General features: G+C 45.9%; 1 protein-coding gene across 2 annotated transcripts in view; it reads right to left on the bottom strand.

Annotated features, from left to right (window-relative positions):
• LOC138565034 (zinc finger protein OZF-like) overlaps positions 1-21,241 on the bottom strand; it is a 127,922-nt gene that overhangs the window by 31,154 nt on the left and 75,527 nt on the right. For both annotated transcript variants that reach the window (XM_069642951.1, XM_069642950.1), the window contains exon 3: positions 17,578-17,676. In XM_069642951.1, coding sequence (XP_069499052.1) covers positions 17,578-17,676 — 99 coding nt within the window. The remainder of the gene's footprint in view (positions 1-17,577; positions 17,677-21,241) is intronic.

Genomic DNA, 21,241 nt, shown 5'->3' with positions numbered 1-21,241 from the left:
AGCAGTATTCTGCCAGGAACTACTATGAAGGTCAGCCATATCCAGATTATCATGCACCATAGGGATGCCCAGGAGAGGGGCAAGGCAGGGACAGCAGGATTTTGCCAGGGACGACTGTGAAGCCCAGCCATATCCAGATTATTATGCAGCATAGGGATGCCCAGGAGAGGGGCAAGGCAGGGACAGCAGGATTCTGCCAGGGACTATTGTGAAGACCAGCCATATCCAAATTACTATGCAGCATAGGGATGCCCAGAAGAGGGGCAACGCAGGGACAGCAGTATTCTGCCAGGGACTACAATGAAGACCAGCCATATCCAGATTATCATGCAGCATAGGGATGCCCAGGAGGGGGCAAGGCAGGGACAGCAGGATTCTGCCAGGAACTACAATGAAGACCAGCCATATCTAGATTATTATGCAACATAGGGATGCCCAGGAGAGGGGCAAGGCAGGGGCAGCAGGATTCTGCCAGGGACTACAATGAAGACCAGCCATATCCAGATTATTATGCAGCATAGGGATGCCCAGGAGAGGGGCAGGGCAGGGGCAGCAGTATTCTGCCAGGGACTACAATGAAGACCAGTCATATCCATATTATCATGCAGCATAGGGATGCCCAGGAGGGGGCAGGGCAGGGACAGCAGGATTCTGCCAGGGACTGCATTGAAGACCAGCCATATCCAGATTATTATGCAGCATAGGGATGCCTAGGAGAGGGGCAAGGCAGGGGCAATGGTATTCTGCCAGGGACTACTATGAAGACCAGCCATATCCAAATTACTATGCAGCATAGGGATGCCCAGGAGAGGGACAAGGCAGGGACAGCAGGATTCTGCCTGGGAATGCTATGAAGACCAGCCATATCCAGATTATTATGCAGCATAGGGATGCCCAGGAGGGGGCAAGGCAGGGGCAGCAGTATTCTGTCAGGGACTACAATGAAGACCAGTCATATCCAGATTATCATGCAGCATAGGGATGCCCAGGAGGGGGCAAGGCAGGGACAGCAGGATTCTACCAGGGACTACAATGAAGACCAGCCATATCCAGATTGTTATGCAGCATAGGGATGCCTAGGAGAGGGGCAAGGCAGGGGCAATGGTATTCTGCCAGGGACTACTATGAAGACCAGCCATATCCAAATTACTATGCAGCATAGGGATGCCCAGGAGAGGGGCAAGGCAGGGACAGCAGGATTTTGCCAGGGACGACTGTGAAGCCCAGCCATATCCATATTATTATGCAGCATAGGGATGCCCAGGAGGGGGGCAAGGCAGGGGCAGCAGGATTCTGCCAGGAACTACTATGAAGGTCAGCCATATCCAGATTATCATGCAGCATAGGGATGCCCAGGAGGGGGCAAGGCAGGGACAGCAGGATTCTGCCAGGGACTACAATGAAGACCAGCCATATCCAGATTATTATGCAGCATAGGGATGCCTAGGAGAGGGGCAAGGCAGGGGCAAGGCAGGGGCAATGGTATTCTGCCAGGGACTACTATGAAGACCAGCCATATTCAAATTACTATGCAGCATAGGGATGCCCAGGAGAGGGGCAAGGCAGGGACAGCAGGATTCTGCCAGGAACTACTATGAAGGTCAGCCATATCCAGATTATCATGCACCATAGGGATGCCCAGGAGAGGGGCAAGGCAGGGACAGCAGGATTTTGCCAGGGACAACTGTGAAGCCCAGCCATATCCAGATTATTATGCAGCATAGGGATGCCCAGGAGAGGGGCAAGGCAGGGACAGCAGGATTCTGCCAGGGACTATTGTGAAGACCAGCCATATCCAAATTACTATGCAGCATAGGGATGCCCAGAAGAGGGGCAACGCAGGGACAGCAGTATTCTGCCAGGGACTACAATGAAGACCAGCCATATCCAGATTATCATGCAGCATAGGGATGCCCAGGAGGGGGCAAGGCAGGGACAGCAGGATTCTGCCAGGAACTACAATGAAGACCAGCCATATCCAGATTATTATGCAACATAGGGATGCCCAGGAGAGGGGCAAGGCAGGGGCAGCAGGATTCTGCCAGGGACTACAATGAAGACCAGCCATATCCAGATTATTATGCAGCATAGGGATGCCCAGGAGAGGGGCAAGGCAGGGGCAGCAGTATTCTGCCAGGGACTACAATGAAGACCAGTCATATCCATATTATCATGCAGCATAGGGATGCCCAGGAGGGGGCAGGGCAGGGACAGCAGTATTCTGTCAGGGACTACAATGAAGACCAGTCATATCCAGATTATCATGCAGCATAGGGATGCCCAGGAGGGGGCAAGGCAGGGACAGCAGGATTCTGCCAGGGACTACAATGAAGACCAGCCATATCCAGATTATTGTGCAGCATAGGGATGCCTAGGAGAGGGGCAAGGCAGGGGCAATGGTATTCTGCCAGGGACTACTATGAAGACCAGCCATATCCAAATTACTATGCAGCATAGGGATGCCCAGGAGAGGGACAAGGCAGGGACAGCAGGATTCTGCCTGGGAATGCTATGAAGACCAGCCATATCCAGATTATTATGCAGCATAGGGATGCCCAGGAGGGGGCAAGGCAGGGGCAGCAGTATTCTGTCAGGGACTACAATGAAGACCAGTCATATCCAGATTATCATGCAGCATAGGGATGCCCAGGAGGGGGCAAGGCAGGGACAGCAGGATTCTGCCAGGGACTACAATGAAGACCAGCCATATCCAGATTATTATGCAGCATAGGGATGCCTAGGAGAGGGGCAAGGCAGGGGCAATGGTATTCTGCCAGGGACTACTATGAAGACCAGCCATATCCAAATTACTATGCAGCATAGGGATGCCCAGGAGAGGGGCAAGGCAGGGACAGCAGGATTCTGCCTGGGATTGCTATGAAGACCAGCCATATCCAGATTATTATGCAGCATAGGGATGCCCAGGAGAGGGGCAAGGCAGGGACAGCAGGATTTTGCCAGGGACCACTGTGAAGCCCAGCCATATACAGATTATTATGCAGCATAGGGATGCCCAGGTGAGGGGCAAGGCAGGGACAGCAGGATTCTGCCAGGGACTATTGTGAAGACCAGCCATATCTAAATTACTATGCAGCATAGGGATGCCCAGGAGAGGGGCAACACTGGGGCAGCAGTATTCTGCCAGGGACTACAATGAAGACCAGCCATATCCAGATTATCATGCAGCATAGGGATGCCCAGGAGGGGGCAAGGCAGGGACAGCAGGATTCTGCCAGGAACTACAATGAAGACCAGCCATATCCAGATTATTATGCAGCATAGGGATGCCCAGGAGAGGGGCAAGGCAGGGGCAGCAGGATTCTGCCAGGGACTACAATGAAGACCAGCCATATCCAGATTATCATGCAGCATAGGGATGCCCAGGAGGGGGCAAGGCAGGGACAGCAGGATTCTGCCAGGAACTACAATGAAGACCAGCCATATCCAGATTATTATGCAGCATTGGGATGCCCAGGAGAGGGGCAAGGCAGGAACAGCAGGATTCTGCCATGGACTATTGTGAAGACCAGCCATATCCAAATTACTATGCAGCATAGGGATGCCCAGGAGGGGGCAAGGCAGGGACAGCAGGATTCTGCCAGGGACTATTATGAAGACCAGCCATATCCAGATTATATTGCAACATGGGGATGCCCAGGAGAGAGGCAAGGCAGGGACAGCACTATTCTGCCAGGGACAGCACTATTCTGCCAGGGACCACCGTGGAGACCAGCCATATCCAGATTATCATGCAACATAGGGATGCCCAGGAGAGGGGCAAGGCAGGGGCAGCAGGATTCTCCCAGGGACTACTATGAAGGTCAGCCATATCCAGATTACTATGCATCATAGGGATGCCCAGGAGAGGGGCAAGGCAGGGGCAGCAGGATTCTCCCAGGGACTACTATGAAGGTCAGCCATATCCAGATTATGCAGCATAGGGATGCCCAGGAGAGGGGCAAGGCAGGGGCAGCAGGATTCTCCCAGGGACTACTATGAAGACCAGCCATATCCAGATTATGCAGCATAGGGATGCCCAGGAGAGGGCAAGGCACAGTACAAAGACCCATTAACCCCACAGGTACATAAAGGGAACTTTGCTTTTCTGAAAAGACTAGCAGTAAGAATATGGACAGATTTCACACTGAGAGCCAGCCGGCATGGCCACAGTGGAAGGAAGAGGGAAGGTGAGTGTAGAGCATACAGGTGAGACAAGGAATAGACAGGGGGTCTCTGGAGGAGGCAGGCACAGTGGTGAGACAACTCAGTGCACAAGTTACTATGAAGGTTTTGGTAGAGTGGTAGGTAAAGAGAGGGTAAATATTCCCGATAGCAAGCAGGTTAATCCTGGCTTTAGTAGAGAGAGTACATATCCTGATAGCAACCAGGTTAATCCTGGCTTTAGACAGAGGGTACATATTCCCGATAGTAACTTTATCAGAGGGCACATATTCCTGATAGTAAGCAGGTTAATCCTGGCTTTAGTAGAGAGGGTACATATTCCCGATAGTAAGCAGGTTAATCCTGGATTTAGTAGAGAGGGTACATATTCCCGATAGTAAGCAGGTTAATCCTGGATTTAGTAGAGAGGGTACATATTCCCGATAGTAAGCAGGTTAATCCTGGATTTAGTAGAGAGGGCACATATTCCTGATAGTAAGCAGGTTAATCCTGGCTTTAGACAGAGGGTACATATTCCCGATAGTAAGCAGGTTAATCCTGGATTTAGTAGAGAGGGCACATATTCCTGATAGTAAGCAGGTTAATCCTGGCTTTAGACAGAGGGTACATATTCCCGATAGTAACTTTATCAGAGGGCACATATTCCTGATAGTAAGCAGGTTAATCCTGGCTTTAGACAGAGGGTACATATTCCCGATAGTAACTTTATCAGAGGGCACATATTCCTGATAGTAAGCAGGTTAATCCTGGCTTTAGTAGAGAGGGCACATATTCCCGATAGTAAACAGGTTAATCCTGGCTTTATTAGAGAGGGCACATATTCCTGATAGTAAGCAGGTTAATCCTGGCTTTAGTAGAGAGGGCACATATTCCCGATAGTAAGCAGGTTAATCCTGGTTTTAGACAGAGGGTACATATTCCCGATAGTAAGCAGGTTAATCCTGGTTTTAGACAGAGGGTATATATTCCCGATAGTAAGCAGGTTAATCCTGGATTTAGTAGAGAGGGCACATATTCCCGATAGTAAGCAGGTTAATCCTGGATTTAGTAGAGAGGGTACATATTCCCGATAGTAAGCAGGTTAATCCTGGATTTAGTAGAGAGGGCACATATTCCTGATAGTAAGCAGGTTAATCCTGGCTTTAGACAGAGGGTACATATTCCCGATAGTAAGCAGGTTAATCCTGGATTTAGTAGAGAGGGCACATATTCCTGATAGTAAGCAGGTTAATCCTGGCTTTAGACAGAGGGTACATATTCCCGATAGTAACTTTATCAGAGGGCACATATTCCTGATAGTAAGCAGGTTAATCCTGGCTTTAGACAGAGGGTACATATTCCCGATAGTAACTTTATCAGAGGGCACATATTCCTGATAGTAAGCAGGTTAATCCTGGCTTTAGTAGAGAGGGCACATATTCCCGATAGTAAGCAGGTTAATCCTGGCTTTATTAGAGAGGGCACATATTCCTGATAGTAAGCAGGTTAATCCTGGCTTTAGTAGAGAGGGCACATATTCCCGATAGTAAGCAGGTTAATCCTGGCTTTATTAGAGAGGGCACATATTCCCGATAGTAAGCAGGTTAATCCTGGCTTTAGTAGAGAGGGCACATATTCCCGATAGTAAGCAGGTTAATCCTGGCTTTATTAGAGAGGGCACATATTCCCGATAGTAAGCAGGTTAATCCTGGCTTTATTAGAGAGGGCACATATTCCCGATAGTAAGCAGGTTAATCCTGGCTTTAGTAGAGAGGGCACATATTCCCGATAGTAAGCAGGTTAATCCTGGCTTTATTAGAGAGGGCACATATTCCCGATAGTAAGCAGGTTAATCCTGGCTTTATTAGAGAGGGCACATATTCCTGATAGTAAGCAGGTTAATCCTGGCTTTAGTAGAGAGGGCACATATTCCCGATAGTAAGCAGGTTAATCTTGGCTTTAGACAGAGGGTACATATTCCCGATAGTAAGCAGGTTAATCCTGGCTTTAGACAGAGGGTACATATTCCCGATAGTAAGCAGGTTAATCCTGGATTTAGTAGAGAGGGCACATATTCCTGATAGTAAGCAGGTTAATCCTGGCTTTAGTCAGAGGGTACATATTCCCGATAGTAACTTTATCAGAGGGCACATATTCCTGATAGTAAGCAGGTTAATCCTGGCTTTATTAGAGAGGGCACATATTCCTGATAGTAAGCAGGTTAATCCTGGCTTTATTAGAGAGGGCACATATTCCTGATAGTAAGCAGGTTAATCCTGGCTTTAGTAGAGAGGGCACATATTCCCGATAGTAAGCAGGTTAATCTTGGCTTTAGACAGAGGGTACATATTCCCGATAGTAAGCAGGTTAATCCTGGCTTTAGTAGAGAGGGCACATATTCCTGATAGTAAGCAGGTTAATCCTGGATTTAGTAGAGAGGGCACATATTCCCGATAGTAACTTTATCAGAGGGTACATATTCCCGATAGTAAGCAGGTTAATCCTGGCTTTAGTAGAGAGGGCACATATTCCCGATAGTAAGCAGGTTAATCTTGGCTTTAGACAGAGGGTACATATTCCCGATAGTAAGCAGGTTAATCCTGGATTTAGTAGAGAGGGCACATATTCCTGATAGTAAGCAGGTTAATCCTGGCTTTAGACAGAGGGTACATATTCCTGATAGTAAGCAGGTTAATCCTGGCTTTAGTAGAGAGGGCACATATTCCTGATAGTAAGCAGGTTAATCCTGGCTTTAGACAGAGGGTACATATTCCTGATAGTAAGCAGGTTAATCCTGGCTTTAGACAGAGGGTACATATTCCTGATAGTAAGCAGGTTAATCCTGGCTTTAGACAGAGGGTACATATTCCCGATAGTAACTTTATCAGAGGGTACATATTCCCGATAGTAAGCAGGTTAATCCTGGCTTTAGACAGAGGGTACATATTACTGATAGTAAGCAGGTTAGTCCTGGCTTTATTAGAGAGGGCACATATTCCCGATAGTAAGCAGGTTAATCCTGGCTTTAGCAGAGAGGGCACATATTCCTGATAGTAAGCAGGTTAATCCTGGCTTTAGTAGAGAGGGCACATATTCCCGATAGTAAGCAGGTTAATCCTGGCTTTAGACAGAGGGTACATATTCCCGATAGTAACTTTATCAGAGGGTACATATTCCCGATAGTAAGCAGGTTAATCCTGGCTTTAGACAGAGGGTACATATTCCCGATAGTAACTTTATCAGAGGGTACATATTCCCGATAGTAAGCAGGTTAATCCTGGATTTAGTAGAGAGGGCACATATTCCTGATAGTAAGCAGGTTAATCCTGGCTTTAGTAGAGAGGGTACATATTCCCGATAGTAAGCAGGTTAATCCTGGATTTAGTAGAGAGGGCACATATTCCTGATAGTAAGCAGGTTAATCCTGGCTTTAGATAAAGGGTACATATTCCCGATAGTAAGCAGGTTAATCCTGGATTTAGACAGAGGGTACATATTCCCGATAGTAAGCAGGTTAATCCTGGCTTTAGACAGAGGGTACATATTCCCGATAGTAACTTTATCAGAGGGTACATATTCACGATAGTAAGCAGGTTAATCCTGGATTTAGTAGAGAGGGCACATATTCCCGATAGTAAGCAGGTTAATCCTGGCTTTAGTAGAGAGGGCACATATTCCTGATAGTAAGCAGGTTAATCCTGTCTTTAGACAGAGGGTACATATTCCCGATAGTAAGCAGGTTAATCCTGGATTTAGTAGAGAGGGCACATATTCCCGATAGTAACTTTATCAGAGGGCACATATTCCCGATAGTAAGCAGGTTAATCCTGGATTTAGTAGAGAGGGCACATATTCCTGATAGTAAGCAGGTTTAACCTGGCTTTAGACAGAGGGTACATATTCCTGATAGTAACTTTATCAGAGGGCACATATTCCCGATAGTAAGCAGGTTAATCCTGGATTTAGTAGAGAGGGTACATATTCCCGATAGTAAGCAGGTTAATCCTGGCTTTAGACAGAGGGTACATATTCCCGATAGTAAGCAGGTTAATCCTGGCTTTAGTAGAGAGGGTACATATTCCCGATAGTAAGCAGGTTAATCCTGGCTTTAGTAGAGAGGGTACATATTCCCGATAGTAAGAAGGTTAATCCTGGCTTTAGTAGAGAGGGCACATATTCCCGATAGTAACTTTATCAGAGGGCACATATTCCCGATAGTAAGCAGGTTAATCCTGGCTTTAGTAGAGAGGGCACATATTCCCGATAGTAACTTTATCAGAGGGCACATATTCCCGATAGTAAGCAGGTTAATCCTGGATTTAGTAGTTAGCAGTAATAAAGGATTGAAGGTTGAGATCCCTGTTGCATGTTTCCGAGGAGGGGGAGGGAAAGTCAGGCAGAAATGGAAGTGGTGAAAGAAGAAGGGGACAGGTATTGGAAGCTGGGAGATAGATTTGTTCGGTCTTAGACTTTTTCAGCATAAGACAACGAAGTGCCATTCAGCGGTGAACAGCAGTAATGTTTGCAGAGAGGTCATGAGTAAGGGAAGAGAAGATGTGTGTATCATCTTTAAATAGGTCATAAAGAAAACCAAAGGAAAAGGTGTGTTGGCCCAGGGAGCAGGTGTAGAGTGGACTCAAACTGTTTGCTCCAAAAGACAGAGTATAAAATGCTGAATGCGATTGTTGGCCACATTCAGCATAGGTAAAAAATATCATACCTGAAAATACTGAACTGGGTGAGCAGCGGTGGTGGGGGTTCCCCCGGTCCTCTAGTTCGGTATTTCCGGTTCATGGTTTACGCGGGTGTCCCCCACATGCATGGAACAGAAAGCAGGGGAGAATTGCGCTATTTACAAAAAGCTCAAATTACAAAATGCAGTAAAGTGGGCTTCAGTATTTTGTAGTTTGAGCTTTTTGGAATTCGCAACGATAACCTACATCCGGCTCAAAGGTGCTCCTGAAATTGGAGAAGAAGTGCTCAGAAATGTAAGGACATGAGAGTAGCACCCTGTATTTCAAGGTCAGAAAGGGTCAGGAGGAGACCGGTGTGGTCAATCGTGTCAAAGGCAGCAGAGAGATCTAGCAGGATCAGTATGGAGAAGAGTCTATCAGATATCTAGCAGGATCAGCATGGAGAAGAGTCTATCAGGGATCTAGCAGGATCAGCATGGAGAGGAGTCTATCAGAGATCTAGCAGGATCAGTAGGGAGAAGAGTGTATCAGAGATCTAGCAGGATCAGCATGGAGAAGAGTCTATCAGAGATCTAGCAGGATCAGCATGGAGAAGAGTGTATCAGAGATCTAGCAGGATCAGCATGGAGAAGAGTCTATCAGAGATCTAGCAGGATCAGCATGGAGAAGAGTCTATCAGAGATCTAGCAGGATCAGTAGGGAGAAGAGTCTATCAGAGATCTAGCAGGATCAGTATGGAGAAAAGCCTATCAGAGATCTAGCAGCATCAGTCTGTGGAGGGACAGCTGTGGAATCGGCCTAGGGGAGTGTTAGCATCCAGGTGGGGGAGAATTGTTCCAGGATTTTAGAGTAGTGTGAAAGGAGAGAAATAGAGTGATAGCTGGATCGATGGGGCCAGCCGAGGCGCGGACAGTAGCTACCTTGAAACATGCAGGAAAGTTTCCCTGTTTAAGTGATAGAGGCTAAAGAGGTAGGACACCTGCTGGAGTTTTACTGCATGGGGGCGTAACTGCTGGCAGATGCAGTGCTGAGCAGAACTCTCCATCCAGAGGCACTCCTCATCTAGTTCCTGCATGCAAATACCATTCCATGTGAATTTGCATCACACATCATGTGTGTTGTCAAGGGAAGGTTTTGTCTAAAACACCTGCTGTCTTCAACTGGGCAAGTTAACATGCACCACGGGTGCTCAGGGGTGATTAAGTGCCAAAGCTCTTCAACTTACACTCATGAAGAATCCGGCCCACTTCAACAAGGTCCTCTGTCAATCATGCAGCTGGAAACATGCTCTACCACACACAAATGCAGGAACTCCACATTTCTTTGGGGCACCACAAAATTAAATGCACTTATGGTGCCCCCTTAAAAGTCTGGAGACAGCTGGCTGTAGAAACCTCTGGGCCCAACTTTCAGTAAATCTAAGCACACAAAACATTGCAGCTTAAGAAAACAAACACAAACAGTATTAAGGAGATTTTGCATGGTTTCAATATAGCCTTTAATAATATAAATAAATACCTATGTTAATGTGCCGGTAAGATGGCTCAGTTGTCAGTCTAGAAAAATGGATACCTCCACTTTGTGACCGCAAACGTATTTTGGTGGCCGTGGGCCAACCGTATCATGCACGATATGACAGAATATAGGTTTTTGAGTTTGTCAATGAACGGCCATTTTGATGTAATAAGAATCGCCATTTTGTTTTCTAACCACTGCTCATTGCTTTCTGTTCCTATTGCTTCGCAGTATATTTTCCGCTTACACTGCTCGACTGTAAAACATTGTTGTCTGCACGTAAAAAAGACAAGGCCGCAGGGCTGTGAGGATAACAAGAGTTCGTTGAAACACAAACGTAGGCAGTGCCAGGAAGAATGCCCGGCTCCCTCCCGAATGTAGCCTTGAAGCAGAGCTGCAGGGCATTTAATAATTTCGCAGCTGCCAGCCAGTCTCGTTATATGGTAGAAGATGTTAGAATAATGCAGCTAAAGGCTTGAATTATGCTTTTCTTACGGCCCCCCTTAACTGAGCCCCGCTAGAGCGTGTCCGCTCCCAGGACACGAATAGCACCTAATAGATAGCAAGGTCCGGAATGCAACTCTTCCCCCCCGTATGTAGCTCGCTTCCAAGAACAGAAGCGCTGTGTTCTATTCAACTGAAAGATGCCTCCGCACTCACAAATTGCAAATTGTTACTAGAATAGATGTTTGAAGGTGTCATAGTTGTCAGAGATGTCCATCATCACACCAAGTTCAAAGAAACCCAATAAAAGGGGGGTGTTAAACATGTCATAGCTGATTGTTTGATATGCATTTTGTATATATGTCACTGATGTACGTAATTCACTCGCTTGCGTCCCTCGAGGTCTAGAGATACACGTCGCGGGGCGTGAGACCGAGTTGGCCAACTGAGACTTTTGCTTTGCAATAAACCCTAGCTTTGGGAATACAACCTCGTGTCTGGCGTATCTATCGTGTGTGGTGACTCGCCTTGTTTCCATAGACTTTAGGGACCCCTAAGGGCCCCTTTCACAGTGGGTTAAACGCTTGTTGCTGTGATCTGTGTTTGATCTGCAGGTTTGAATCCCGGCAAGGCCAACTCAGACATTCATCCTTCCGAGGTCGATAAATGAGTACCAATTGTGATAGGGTAATAATAGGAATGTATGTAAATAAGTCCTATGTGAAGTGCTTTGGGTTAAAAAAACAAATTGTTATTATTATATGTAATGGATTTGTATAACATGAATGTAGCATGTTAGCAAGCTGTAGAATGCTTGACAATGGTGGACTGAACATAGGGATCTACGCTAGAAAACCGAATCCCAAAATTGCAAAGCCCACTTGATCGCATTTTGTAATTCGAGCTTTTGGGATTTTGGTTGGCTGTCCCCCGCTGGGCATTTAATGTATAATTATAATGGGAACAACCCTGCAACCCCTGCAGCCCATAATACCGAACTAGGGGGGTGGAGGACACCCCCGCAACCTTGCTCCCCTTATTCGGTATTATGGGCTCCAGTCTTTTCTATCAGGCCAAATGCGCAATAAATGTGCTTTCGGACTTGTTTTTTGGGTATTTTGAGGAAAACCCAAATGTAGTGGTGCACAGTACTGCGGCGTGGACTAGAACAGCATCCCATAATACCACAGATGGACACAAACGGTAAAGCACAATACCGCAGATGGAACACAAATAAACCACACCCCAGATGGAAAACAAACAGTAAACCACAATACTCCAGATGTAACACAGTAAACCACAATACTCCAGATGGAACACAAATAGTAAACAACAATAATGCAGATGGAACACAAATCTAAGACACAATACCGCAGATGGAACACAAACAGTAAACCACAATACTGTAGAGGGAATACAAAAAGTAAACCACTATACTCCAGATGGAAAACAAATAGTAAACCACAAATTCCAGATAGAACACAGACAGTAAACCACAATACTTCAGACAGAACACAAATAGTAACCGCCAATACCGCCAATACTCCAGATGGAACACAGACCGTAAGGGATACATTACTTACCGTAATCGTATTTCTGATGTTTGTATCTGCTTAGATTCACATGCTATGCATAGGCCGACATCTAGTGAGGTATTAAGTCTTTGTTGACTTTCCTAAAGAAATATTGCCCTGAAGATGGCCCATTCAAAGAAAGAAGTTAAGACACTAGAGATAGCGTCTGAAACAAAAAAACAGCCGAAACATGTCGACAGTCATCTGAAATACCCATTTACATTGACCGTGGGATTTTGTTTGCAAACAAAGTGTTTTCAAATAACATCTACATTTTGTGTTGCATACACCCCCTGTTTTGTTCATTTTATTGTGTCTTTTTTATCAAAAAAAGCTTTTTTACCCAATGGTGAATTGCTGAAATTTTTAAAATGTGCAATATTATATATGTGGCAACTTGTGCCTTTTTACCTATATGCAATATTTGACAATTAAATTGATGTGTTTTTGTAATGACTTTATATGTGTCGGGTTCATGGTGTTTAAAAACAATAACATCAATATGGTATTTTTCTAATTGGTAATTGTTGATCACTTTGAAACATTTGAGTAAAGTAAAGAGGGGTAATTAGACTCACCTTATGTTTTCTCTTTAGAGGTAGTTCCCTTTGAGTTCTAATCCCCCCGAGAAAAAAAGTTGGGAACTTTGCAGTTTTTTGGTAATCAGTTGCAGAATATTACAGTTGGTTTTTTTGAAACTCGAAAAGGGACGTTGACAGGGCATGCCAATAATACTATCCCTAGTGTGATGTCTACTGTACCCATGGTACTTCACGTGTCGAGGTCCCTCTGATTGTTTGTTTCTGACATGAGGTTGCATGAAGTGTAGCGCCAGTACAGATGTAGTAAAACAGATTATGTATTAGATAAGCCCAGAAAACATCTATGCACCTTCTACTCCAACGGGAGGAAGGGCGGGCGCATGTGAATCTAAGCAGATACAAGCATCAGAATACGATTACGGTAAGTAATGTATCCCTGATGAGGCTTGTGGAATCTGCTTAGATCACATGCTACGACTCTCTTTATGGAGGTGATAGCCACCAGAAAAGCCGTCTTATATGTGAGGTGGTTAAGGCTGGACTTAGGATCAAAGGGGGGTTCCATGAGCTTTGCAAGTACTATATTTAGGTCCCACCCTGGCGGCAGCTTTGAAATAGGAGGGTGGAGTCTTTTTACTCACTCCATGAATGCCTTAATGACAGGGACTTTCCACCAGGACACACTACTTTGAGAAGTGGTGTACGCGGATAGAGCCACTAGGTGAACTTTGAGTTAAATACTAGCCCCGAGTTTAGTAAGTGAATCATGTAATGAAGAATGTGCGATGGAGTACATTCTATTGGGTTAATTTGTTTTGACTGGCACCAAATTACAAATCGTTTCCACATGTTAAAATAAACATGTCTAGTGTTTGGTTTACATGCCTCTTTGAGGATTTCCATACACCTTCGAGTTAGATTTAGATGTCCAAACTCTTTGACTGCAGGAGCCAAGCTGCCAAGTTCATAGACTGAGGTTGAGGGTGTAATGTTGTCCCCCCGTGCTGTGTGAGTATGATTAATGGGCACAGGAGTTTTATCGGGTCACACATCGCCAGTTTGCGCAGATGTGGATACCAAGGTTGTCTCGCCCACATAGGAGAAACTAGGATTATTGTCACTTGTTCCTTGTGAATCCTCTTCACCACTTTGCTCATTAGAGGAGTTGGGAGAAAAGCGTAGGCACATTTCCCTGACCAGTTCATCCACAGGGCTTCCCCCTTGGAGTCGTATTGGGGGAACTGGGAGGTGAAGTCTGGGCACTGTTTGTTTCCTCTTGTTGCAAATAAGTCTAACGGGGGTAACCCCATTGTGTGAAAATGTAGTCTACGATATCTTTGTCGAGTTGCCACTCGTACTCTTCTGTTAGAGGATATCTGCTTAGTGAGTCCGCTAGAGAATGGAGTACCCCTGAAACATGTTGCAATGTTAGGAACATGCCCCATATTCTTTGTGCTAGCTTGGACAGACTTGGAGAATGTGTGCCCACCTGCTTAGCAGTGGTGCTGTCTGTGATTATTTGTACTGGGTGATTTGTCAGGTGTGCTTGGAAGGTTGTAATGCCTTGAGCACTGTCAGAAGTTCCAGAAGGTTAATGTGATTGTGGGCTGTGATTTGAGTCCACAGAACATGTGCTGTGAGATGAAGGTAATGGGCCCCCCACCCGGTGAGTGATGCGTCTGTTGTGACGACCGCTTGTATCGCCGAGGCGTGAGAGAATTTCCCCTTCAACAGGTTCTCCTTGGTCCACCAGCGTAGAGCTTGTACTAAGGTTGGCGAAACGACCACTAGATCGTCCCACTGACCGGTCTGTAGATAGAAGTGATTTTTTTCTTTTCTTTTTTTTTTTTTAACTAAGACTTCATCTTCTCTTATGTGTTTGGACATATACATGGATTCCAGGTCCCGGAAGATTTTTTGGGGAAAACAAATACATGTCAAGAGGGCACCAAGTTTTTTAACATTTGCTGAACAGTGATATTGTTAGGAGTGAGGGCTTTCAGGGTAGTGTGTGGCAAAATCCAGAATGTCCAGGATACAACCATTCCCTTCTTGGGAGGTTGCAAGGGGCTCCATGATACCTATACCTAGCAAGAGGCTGAAAAGTGGGCATACCCACATCTGCTTGAGAAATCTTCTGACAAACAGGGCTCGTCGCACACATGAACTTACACAGCAGTCAGTAGATTCCTTGCCAACAGAATCCTGTGATATTGTACTCTGGGGTCTTGGCCAGTCCCTGAAATCCTATGGGTAAATGTGGGTGTGCCATCGACACTGAATAGTCCAATCCCATTTGCCATTATTTTCTCCTCGGTATAGTAACATGTCCTATTCTAGGTCCTACTGATCCTTCAGAAAGGGAGAGCGGCTAGCTTGGATTCAGCGGCGCCAAATCAGCCTGTTCCCAAGTGGTAGGTGATAGTTCTTTCACGTCTTGCAGGTCAGGGATGCAAGTAAACTTGCAGATTACCTGCATGATGGCATCACGCTGGCTCATGGATAGGGCCTGGTAGGATTATGAATCAGAACTAAAACTGCTCCACTGTAATCACAGTCCACTACCCCGGCTCCCACATATGTACAAAGATTTTCTGCTAGCCCTAGCTTTAGGGCAATCCAGCCAGAGGTTCCCCGAGACACGCAATTCCATAAAGTGCAGCTGTACCATCAGGGGTTTGCTTCCCACGGCACAACATTTGCAAACCTGCTACCTCGGGTGTGGCTCAGTAGCGAAGAGATGATTTTCTGATGATGAGAATCATATTAGAAGGGGGAAGCGATATCTGAGGTAGGAAACTGGGTAGGGTCTTGTTGATCTCACTACTGACACCATTAGAACCAGGAAGGCAATGAATAAAGGTATCCAGATATAGGAGTAACGCTGTGCACAAGGTTTACTGTGCAAAGATAACTGAAGAGGAGCAAACAGTAAGAACCAAGGATGGATGTGTCCATGCCAAGTTGATGAGGGCAAACAGATTTTGTAGGCAGTGCTCTAAGAGGTTAGGTTATTTTACTTTAGACAAAGATTCAATCAGTGTTAAAGTTCAAACAAATGTCCCTAGCAAAGTTAATGTTCAAAGACACTCACAGTTCCTGGGCTGGATTCCCACACCCGAGAGCTCCTGTTTGTGAGACACAGCACATATGAGTGTCAGGTGCATGGTGGGATTATCAGGCCGTAGTCATTATAGCCCCTGCCAAGGGCATGAACTTGCTGGATGTATTTCTTATAGTTCATATCTGGGCGCAACCTCATGGAACACGTCCCAGTTCTAGATACCACAGGGACCATACAGTCCCTTTAGCATACTTGGTAACCCACCTCCACCAGGTCCAGTATAAATGCTAATGCTAACACCGCTTTGACTCGGGTTCTCCTTATGATGGAGGTTTATTATGCACAAGACTGGACACGACCAGCACTTGGCCCTAAGTCAACTAGGACCTCCACAGATCCTGCCCAGTAACCTTGGCCTTTGTGCTACCCATTCAAATGGCCCCGCCTTCTGCTACCATACGTTTCTAGAAGTTCCCTCCTTCTCCTCCCCCTCATTCTGATGTTCTTCTTTGTGCATTTTACAGCTTGTACTCTTTCCTCTACACCTTTCCTCTGTTCTCTCTCCCTCCTCCTCCTCCTCCTCCTCATTTCTCTCACAGTCCTAGTCGCTTTCTCTCTTCTCTCATGTGTGCTGTCATCCACCTCCAACTTCCCACTTTCTGGTCCCGTTTCTACCCTCTTTGGGACATGATTCTGGTCCTGTCAGTGACAGGTAATTGGGCCAGATTATTGGTTGAGCTTCATTGAACTAGAACTTAGCTCAATGGATCAAAGCCACAAAGCGGGGTTGTGCTACTTTGGAGTCAGGAATTCCAGTTCTGATGGGCAATGCTGCTGGTGTCACCCATTGGGGGCTTTTGCCACCCGGGTGTTCCCTCTTCCGGTTTGTCAGCATCCCTCTGCCAATGTGGGGAAGCTGGGTTTATTCCAGGCCTGTGATCATGTGGCTATCAACTCAGGGGCTATTTTCTTCTTTAAGGAGCAGCTCATGGGGTCTTGCAAACCAGTTGGGCTTGTGTGCTGTTCTAATCAAACAGAGAATATCTGCATTCTTCTAATTCTTACTCTAATTTGCACTTTTGGAACATAGGAAGGGGTATGAAGACCCTGGAGAGTCCTCAATGTATCTCCTCCAGGTACACATGACAGAGCAGGTAGCTGTCCAAGATCCCCAGGGTCTCCTGAGCCCCTATTCTGGTATTCATCACAGTACCATATGTTCGACAATGGACTTGAATAACTCATCATACAAATTGTAGTGTTTGAAGCATATAAACCACACAGTAACACAATTCAAGACACTTAATTGCAGTAGGAGTAAAGAACCCTCTTCTCCTTGCATTCAGTCTTCAGAAATGAATCACAACTCTAGGAGAAAAGCAAAGAAAAGAGTCTGGATGACAAATGGAACCGAGCAAGTGTTATCAGGAGCCAGCGACACAGGGAAGGGGATCAACACATTACTTTAATGACTGAGAAGCACATTTACAGCATCACTTTCCCCTACACCAGTGAATGGCATACATTCATTCATTTGTTCATTCATCATCAAGGATGCGCTGTGATGCTGTCCACTCACTCACCTTGGGGACTAAAGCTGCCTTCGCTCATCCCAGGGGAATGGTAGTCCAGGGGGTACATCTCGTTCTCTTCTTTAATGACAAATGAAATAGTCTCGTGCTCTGTTAGAAAAGGAAAAAGTTGTGTTTTACTCAGAAACATATAGTATTCTAGAGACATCTATACAGGTAGTATAGCTCAGTTCTACCGTGCTCGTCTTGAAAGCAAGACGACGCAGAGTAACACAGGTTCGTATCCTGGGTCCGTGCTTAGAAACCTCTTCAGTATTAAGCCATTTCATGTATATGCAAAATGACCAATGTGTAACATGTTCTGCGGTCATTCATAAGTATGCCATATTGAAACTGTGCAACATCATCAAAGGCTTACATACTACAGTGAGCAGAGATATCGAGAGACCAAGGATACTTTCATCTCATGAAGTAGTGCCTAAAGACTGCTTCCAAAACTTGCACGCACTCTGACTAGTGGCACCAGGACATGGAATGTGAATGTGTGACATTGAATTACACTGCAATCACTTTGTATCCACCAGCACGCATGAGAGATAAGTGGGCGGACCCTCTTTTTTAATAAGGGGGATTTTTCTACATGTATTGTTTCAAATTTGACAATGTTAAATGTATTGTCATTTGAAACAATACATGTAGAAAATACTGTTTGTCACTCTGCTTACTAACCTAGAAATATGCAGACCTCAATCTGCTCATTTATGCATATCTTCAGCGCTACGGCGCAGTTTCTAAATGTATCTCGTTCTCTGTTAGTGTAAAATAAAAACCCTGTTGTTCATTTCTATATCTTCAGGTGTTTTCTGTCTATTGAGCGAGCAATTCTCTAGCTCCACTGCAAACCTGGTGACCCTATGTCACGCCTTTGGTTAGGGTAGCTTTGACTCATCTCCTGTTTTATTCCACCAGCACGCAACAAAGAAACAGGTATGCAGGAGTGTGAAAACCCAGAGGATGCCTCACCCGCTACTCCCCGGGGATACATATCTCTCTCTTTCTCTCTCTATCTCTGTCTCTCAGGACACAGCCATCGCCTTTGGATCCAGACACTGGGGGTGGACCAGTGCGGGAGGATCACATGGGTGAGGGGTCTTCATGGAGTGCCGGTGAGACGGGGTATTCCTCCCTATTTTGTTTATCTAACCCATCCTAATTTTTGGGATATTTAAAGGTCCCAGTACCCCCACCCCTTTTATTACACAGGCACTGGGCTGAGGATGAGGGTGTCTGAGAATAACAACAACAACTTTCACACATTGTACTGGACATGTCCTACTAATCGGGTCAGGCAAAGTCAGGCACTTAATTCTAAGTGCATACAACTGATACCAATTAGCTCTCCTCACACGAATAAAAGACAGAACCTAGAGACACACTCTGAGCAAGGCAGGACACGAGTATGAGCAGAACTTCCGGGATGAAGGCTAACCTACTGGAGCAGAGCGACGGACCAAGGGACGAGAGCAGCGGGTCCAAAACCCCAAGAGATCCCTACTGAAGGTCATTGCCTCCGAAAGACACGCGCAAGACACATGGAGAAGGCCAGATCCCACATCAGAAGGCTTTATTGTGTTTCAATGCTGCCAGCGACCTTCCCATGTGAACGGCAAAGTTGGGGAGGTGGGGCCAAACCTGTGGTACTAACCTTGACTTGTGAATTGGGAATCATAAACCAAGAAAGAAACGCACACAGCGGGTGAGTTGGCAAGCGACAAGAGAGACTGGTGTGTGTTAAAGATTGAAGTAGCCACATTATATCGTAAGTGAAGGCTCATGTGGATGAGACGTGAAGAAAGGAAGACCTGTGAATGAATTTTCAAGTAAGGACAGCTCTGAAATCAGCAATACTAAGTAACGGAGTGGCCCGGTGAAAGGAAGTAGCCCACTCAAAAGTCTCTGTGAAAGGTACATTGTTTAAAGCAATAATGCGAATGAACAGCAAAAGTGAAGTAAGCAAGATGTAACCCCTAGAGAAGGGGGAGTGAAGTTAAACCATGAACTTTGTGAGACTAAGTGGTCCTGCGGTGCTGTGTAAAGGAAGCCACGACATCTGAAAGTGGTCTGAGCCCGACAGAGGGAGACCCAAAATGTAATAAGATTGAAGAAGGGAGCCCGATTGAAAGTTTTTGTTGATCTTTGTTGTGAAAGGTCTGGGCCTGGCACAGGAGGAACTACGTGAACTTTGTTGTGAAGGGTCTGAGCCCGACAGAGGGAGACCTAGATGAACTTTTTGTTAAAAAACTATTTGTAAGTAAGGAAAAGAGACTTTAACATGGAAGGCCAGGCAGGGATCGATCCAAGTTTTGGTACTGTTCATTGTGTTGAAAACCGAGCCAGTATGTGTCATCCTGCCTACATGGACCGCCTCCCTCTGTGAGCTCTAACGTGGGGAGAAGAGCTGGTTCAACCACATTTAGTCTTTTGAACACTGATTTTTTCTTTGCATACCTTTCTCCTTTATACACTTTTTTGTACATGAGATAGGGCAGGCATTAGGCTTTTGTTAGCATAGGCCATTTTGATTTGATGGACTCCACTAGGACTGTTTTGTTTATCGTTTGATGGTCGAAATGACTCCCTTCTTAGTTATAGGGCAAAGTAGAAGTTTATCCAGCCCCAACAACTTCAATAAAGGTTTTACAAACTGTACCCATTGTGTCAGTGTCATACTTTTGATACCATGCCTTCCCTAAAGGAGTCATGCTTTTATGAATCAGCTTTTGCTGCATAGAGTAGTATCCAAGTTTCTCAACCATTGATCAGTGGAAACCAGGCAGAGTAACTAGAATGCCATGATAATGCCTTGCGTGGGGGCAGATTAATCAGAAATAATTTACAACCAGCTTGGTATGCTCAACCTGTAGGTGCTGAGGTCACAACACTGTCAATCTGGTTTCATGAGAACGACACTCCTGAATGAGAATTATAAAACACGGTGGTACCTAGGAACGTGCCGTCATCCGTCAGAATGATGGATTGGGTCCTCATCAGGAGTCTGGCAGTATTCTGGGGCAATTACCACTAAGCGGAAATAGCATTACTGCCAGGACGTCCAGCAGAAATAGTGCAGAATTAGCGCTGCATCACAAACTGGCGTGAACGCGTGTCCGATTGCGGTGGTAATGCTATTAGTGCCTGGCGGAAATTGCACCGAAATAAGGGTTACCACTGAAACATTGGCGTTAATAGCGATACTGCCGGCGACCCCGGAACTATAAGCACCGATGGAAATTGCATCATCGCCGGAATTGGAATCATTGCAGCGGCCATTTTGAAAAACACAATCCATCCAATATCTCCACTTACTGCAGTATCCGGACCTGGAGAGGATCAAAGGCAAGGTGGCCCGAAAATCGTTTAAGGAAATCTAAGTTTAGTGAGGGGGAGACGGTGGCCTCACTGATGAGGTTGTTTCTCACAGTGATGAGCTATAAGGCATCGTAAAACCTCAGCACAACGCAGGACAGCCAGCTGGCATTCCATCAGCCAGAAAGTGACTGCAGTGGCCAGCGTGCCCCATGACGAGGAGGACTGTCGGAAATGATGGCACGACCTGAGGGTCGGGGTGCGTGGAATACTGTCCCAACACCGCCAGGTGTCCCTGGCGACTGGAGGAGGGAACTGTGGAACCGCTGGTCCACACCGCCTGAGAGGA

The sequence above is a fragment of the Ambystoma mexicanum genome, chromosome 1p (genome assembly GCF_040938575.1).
Source record: "Ambystoma mexicanum isolate Mex_15411 chromosome 1p, UKY_AmexF1_1, whole genome shotgun sequence".
Classification (NCBI taxonomy): Eukaryota; Metazoa; Chordata; class Amphibia; order Caudata; family Ambystomatidae; genus Ambystoma; species Ambystoma mexicanum.
The sequence above is the reverse complement of the archived record's forward strand: the minus strand, read 5'-3'. Positions and strand labels throughout refer to the sequence as shown.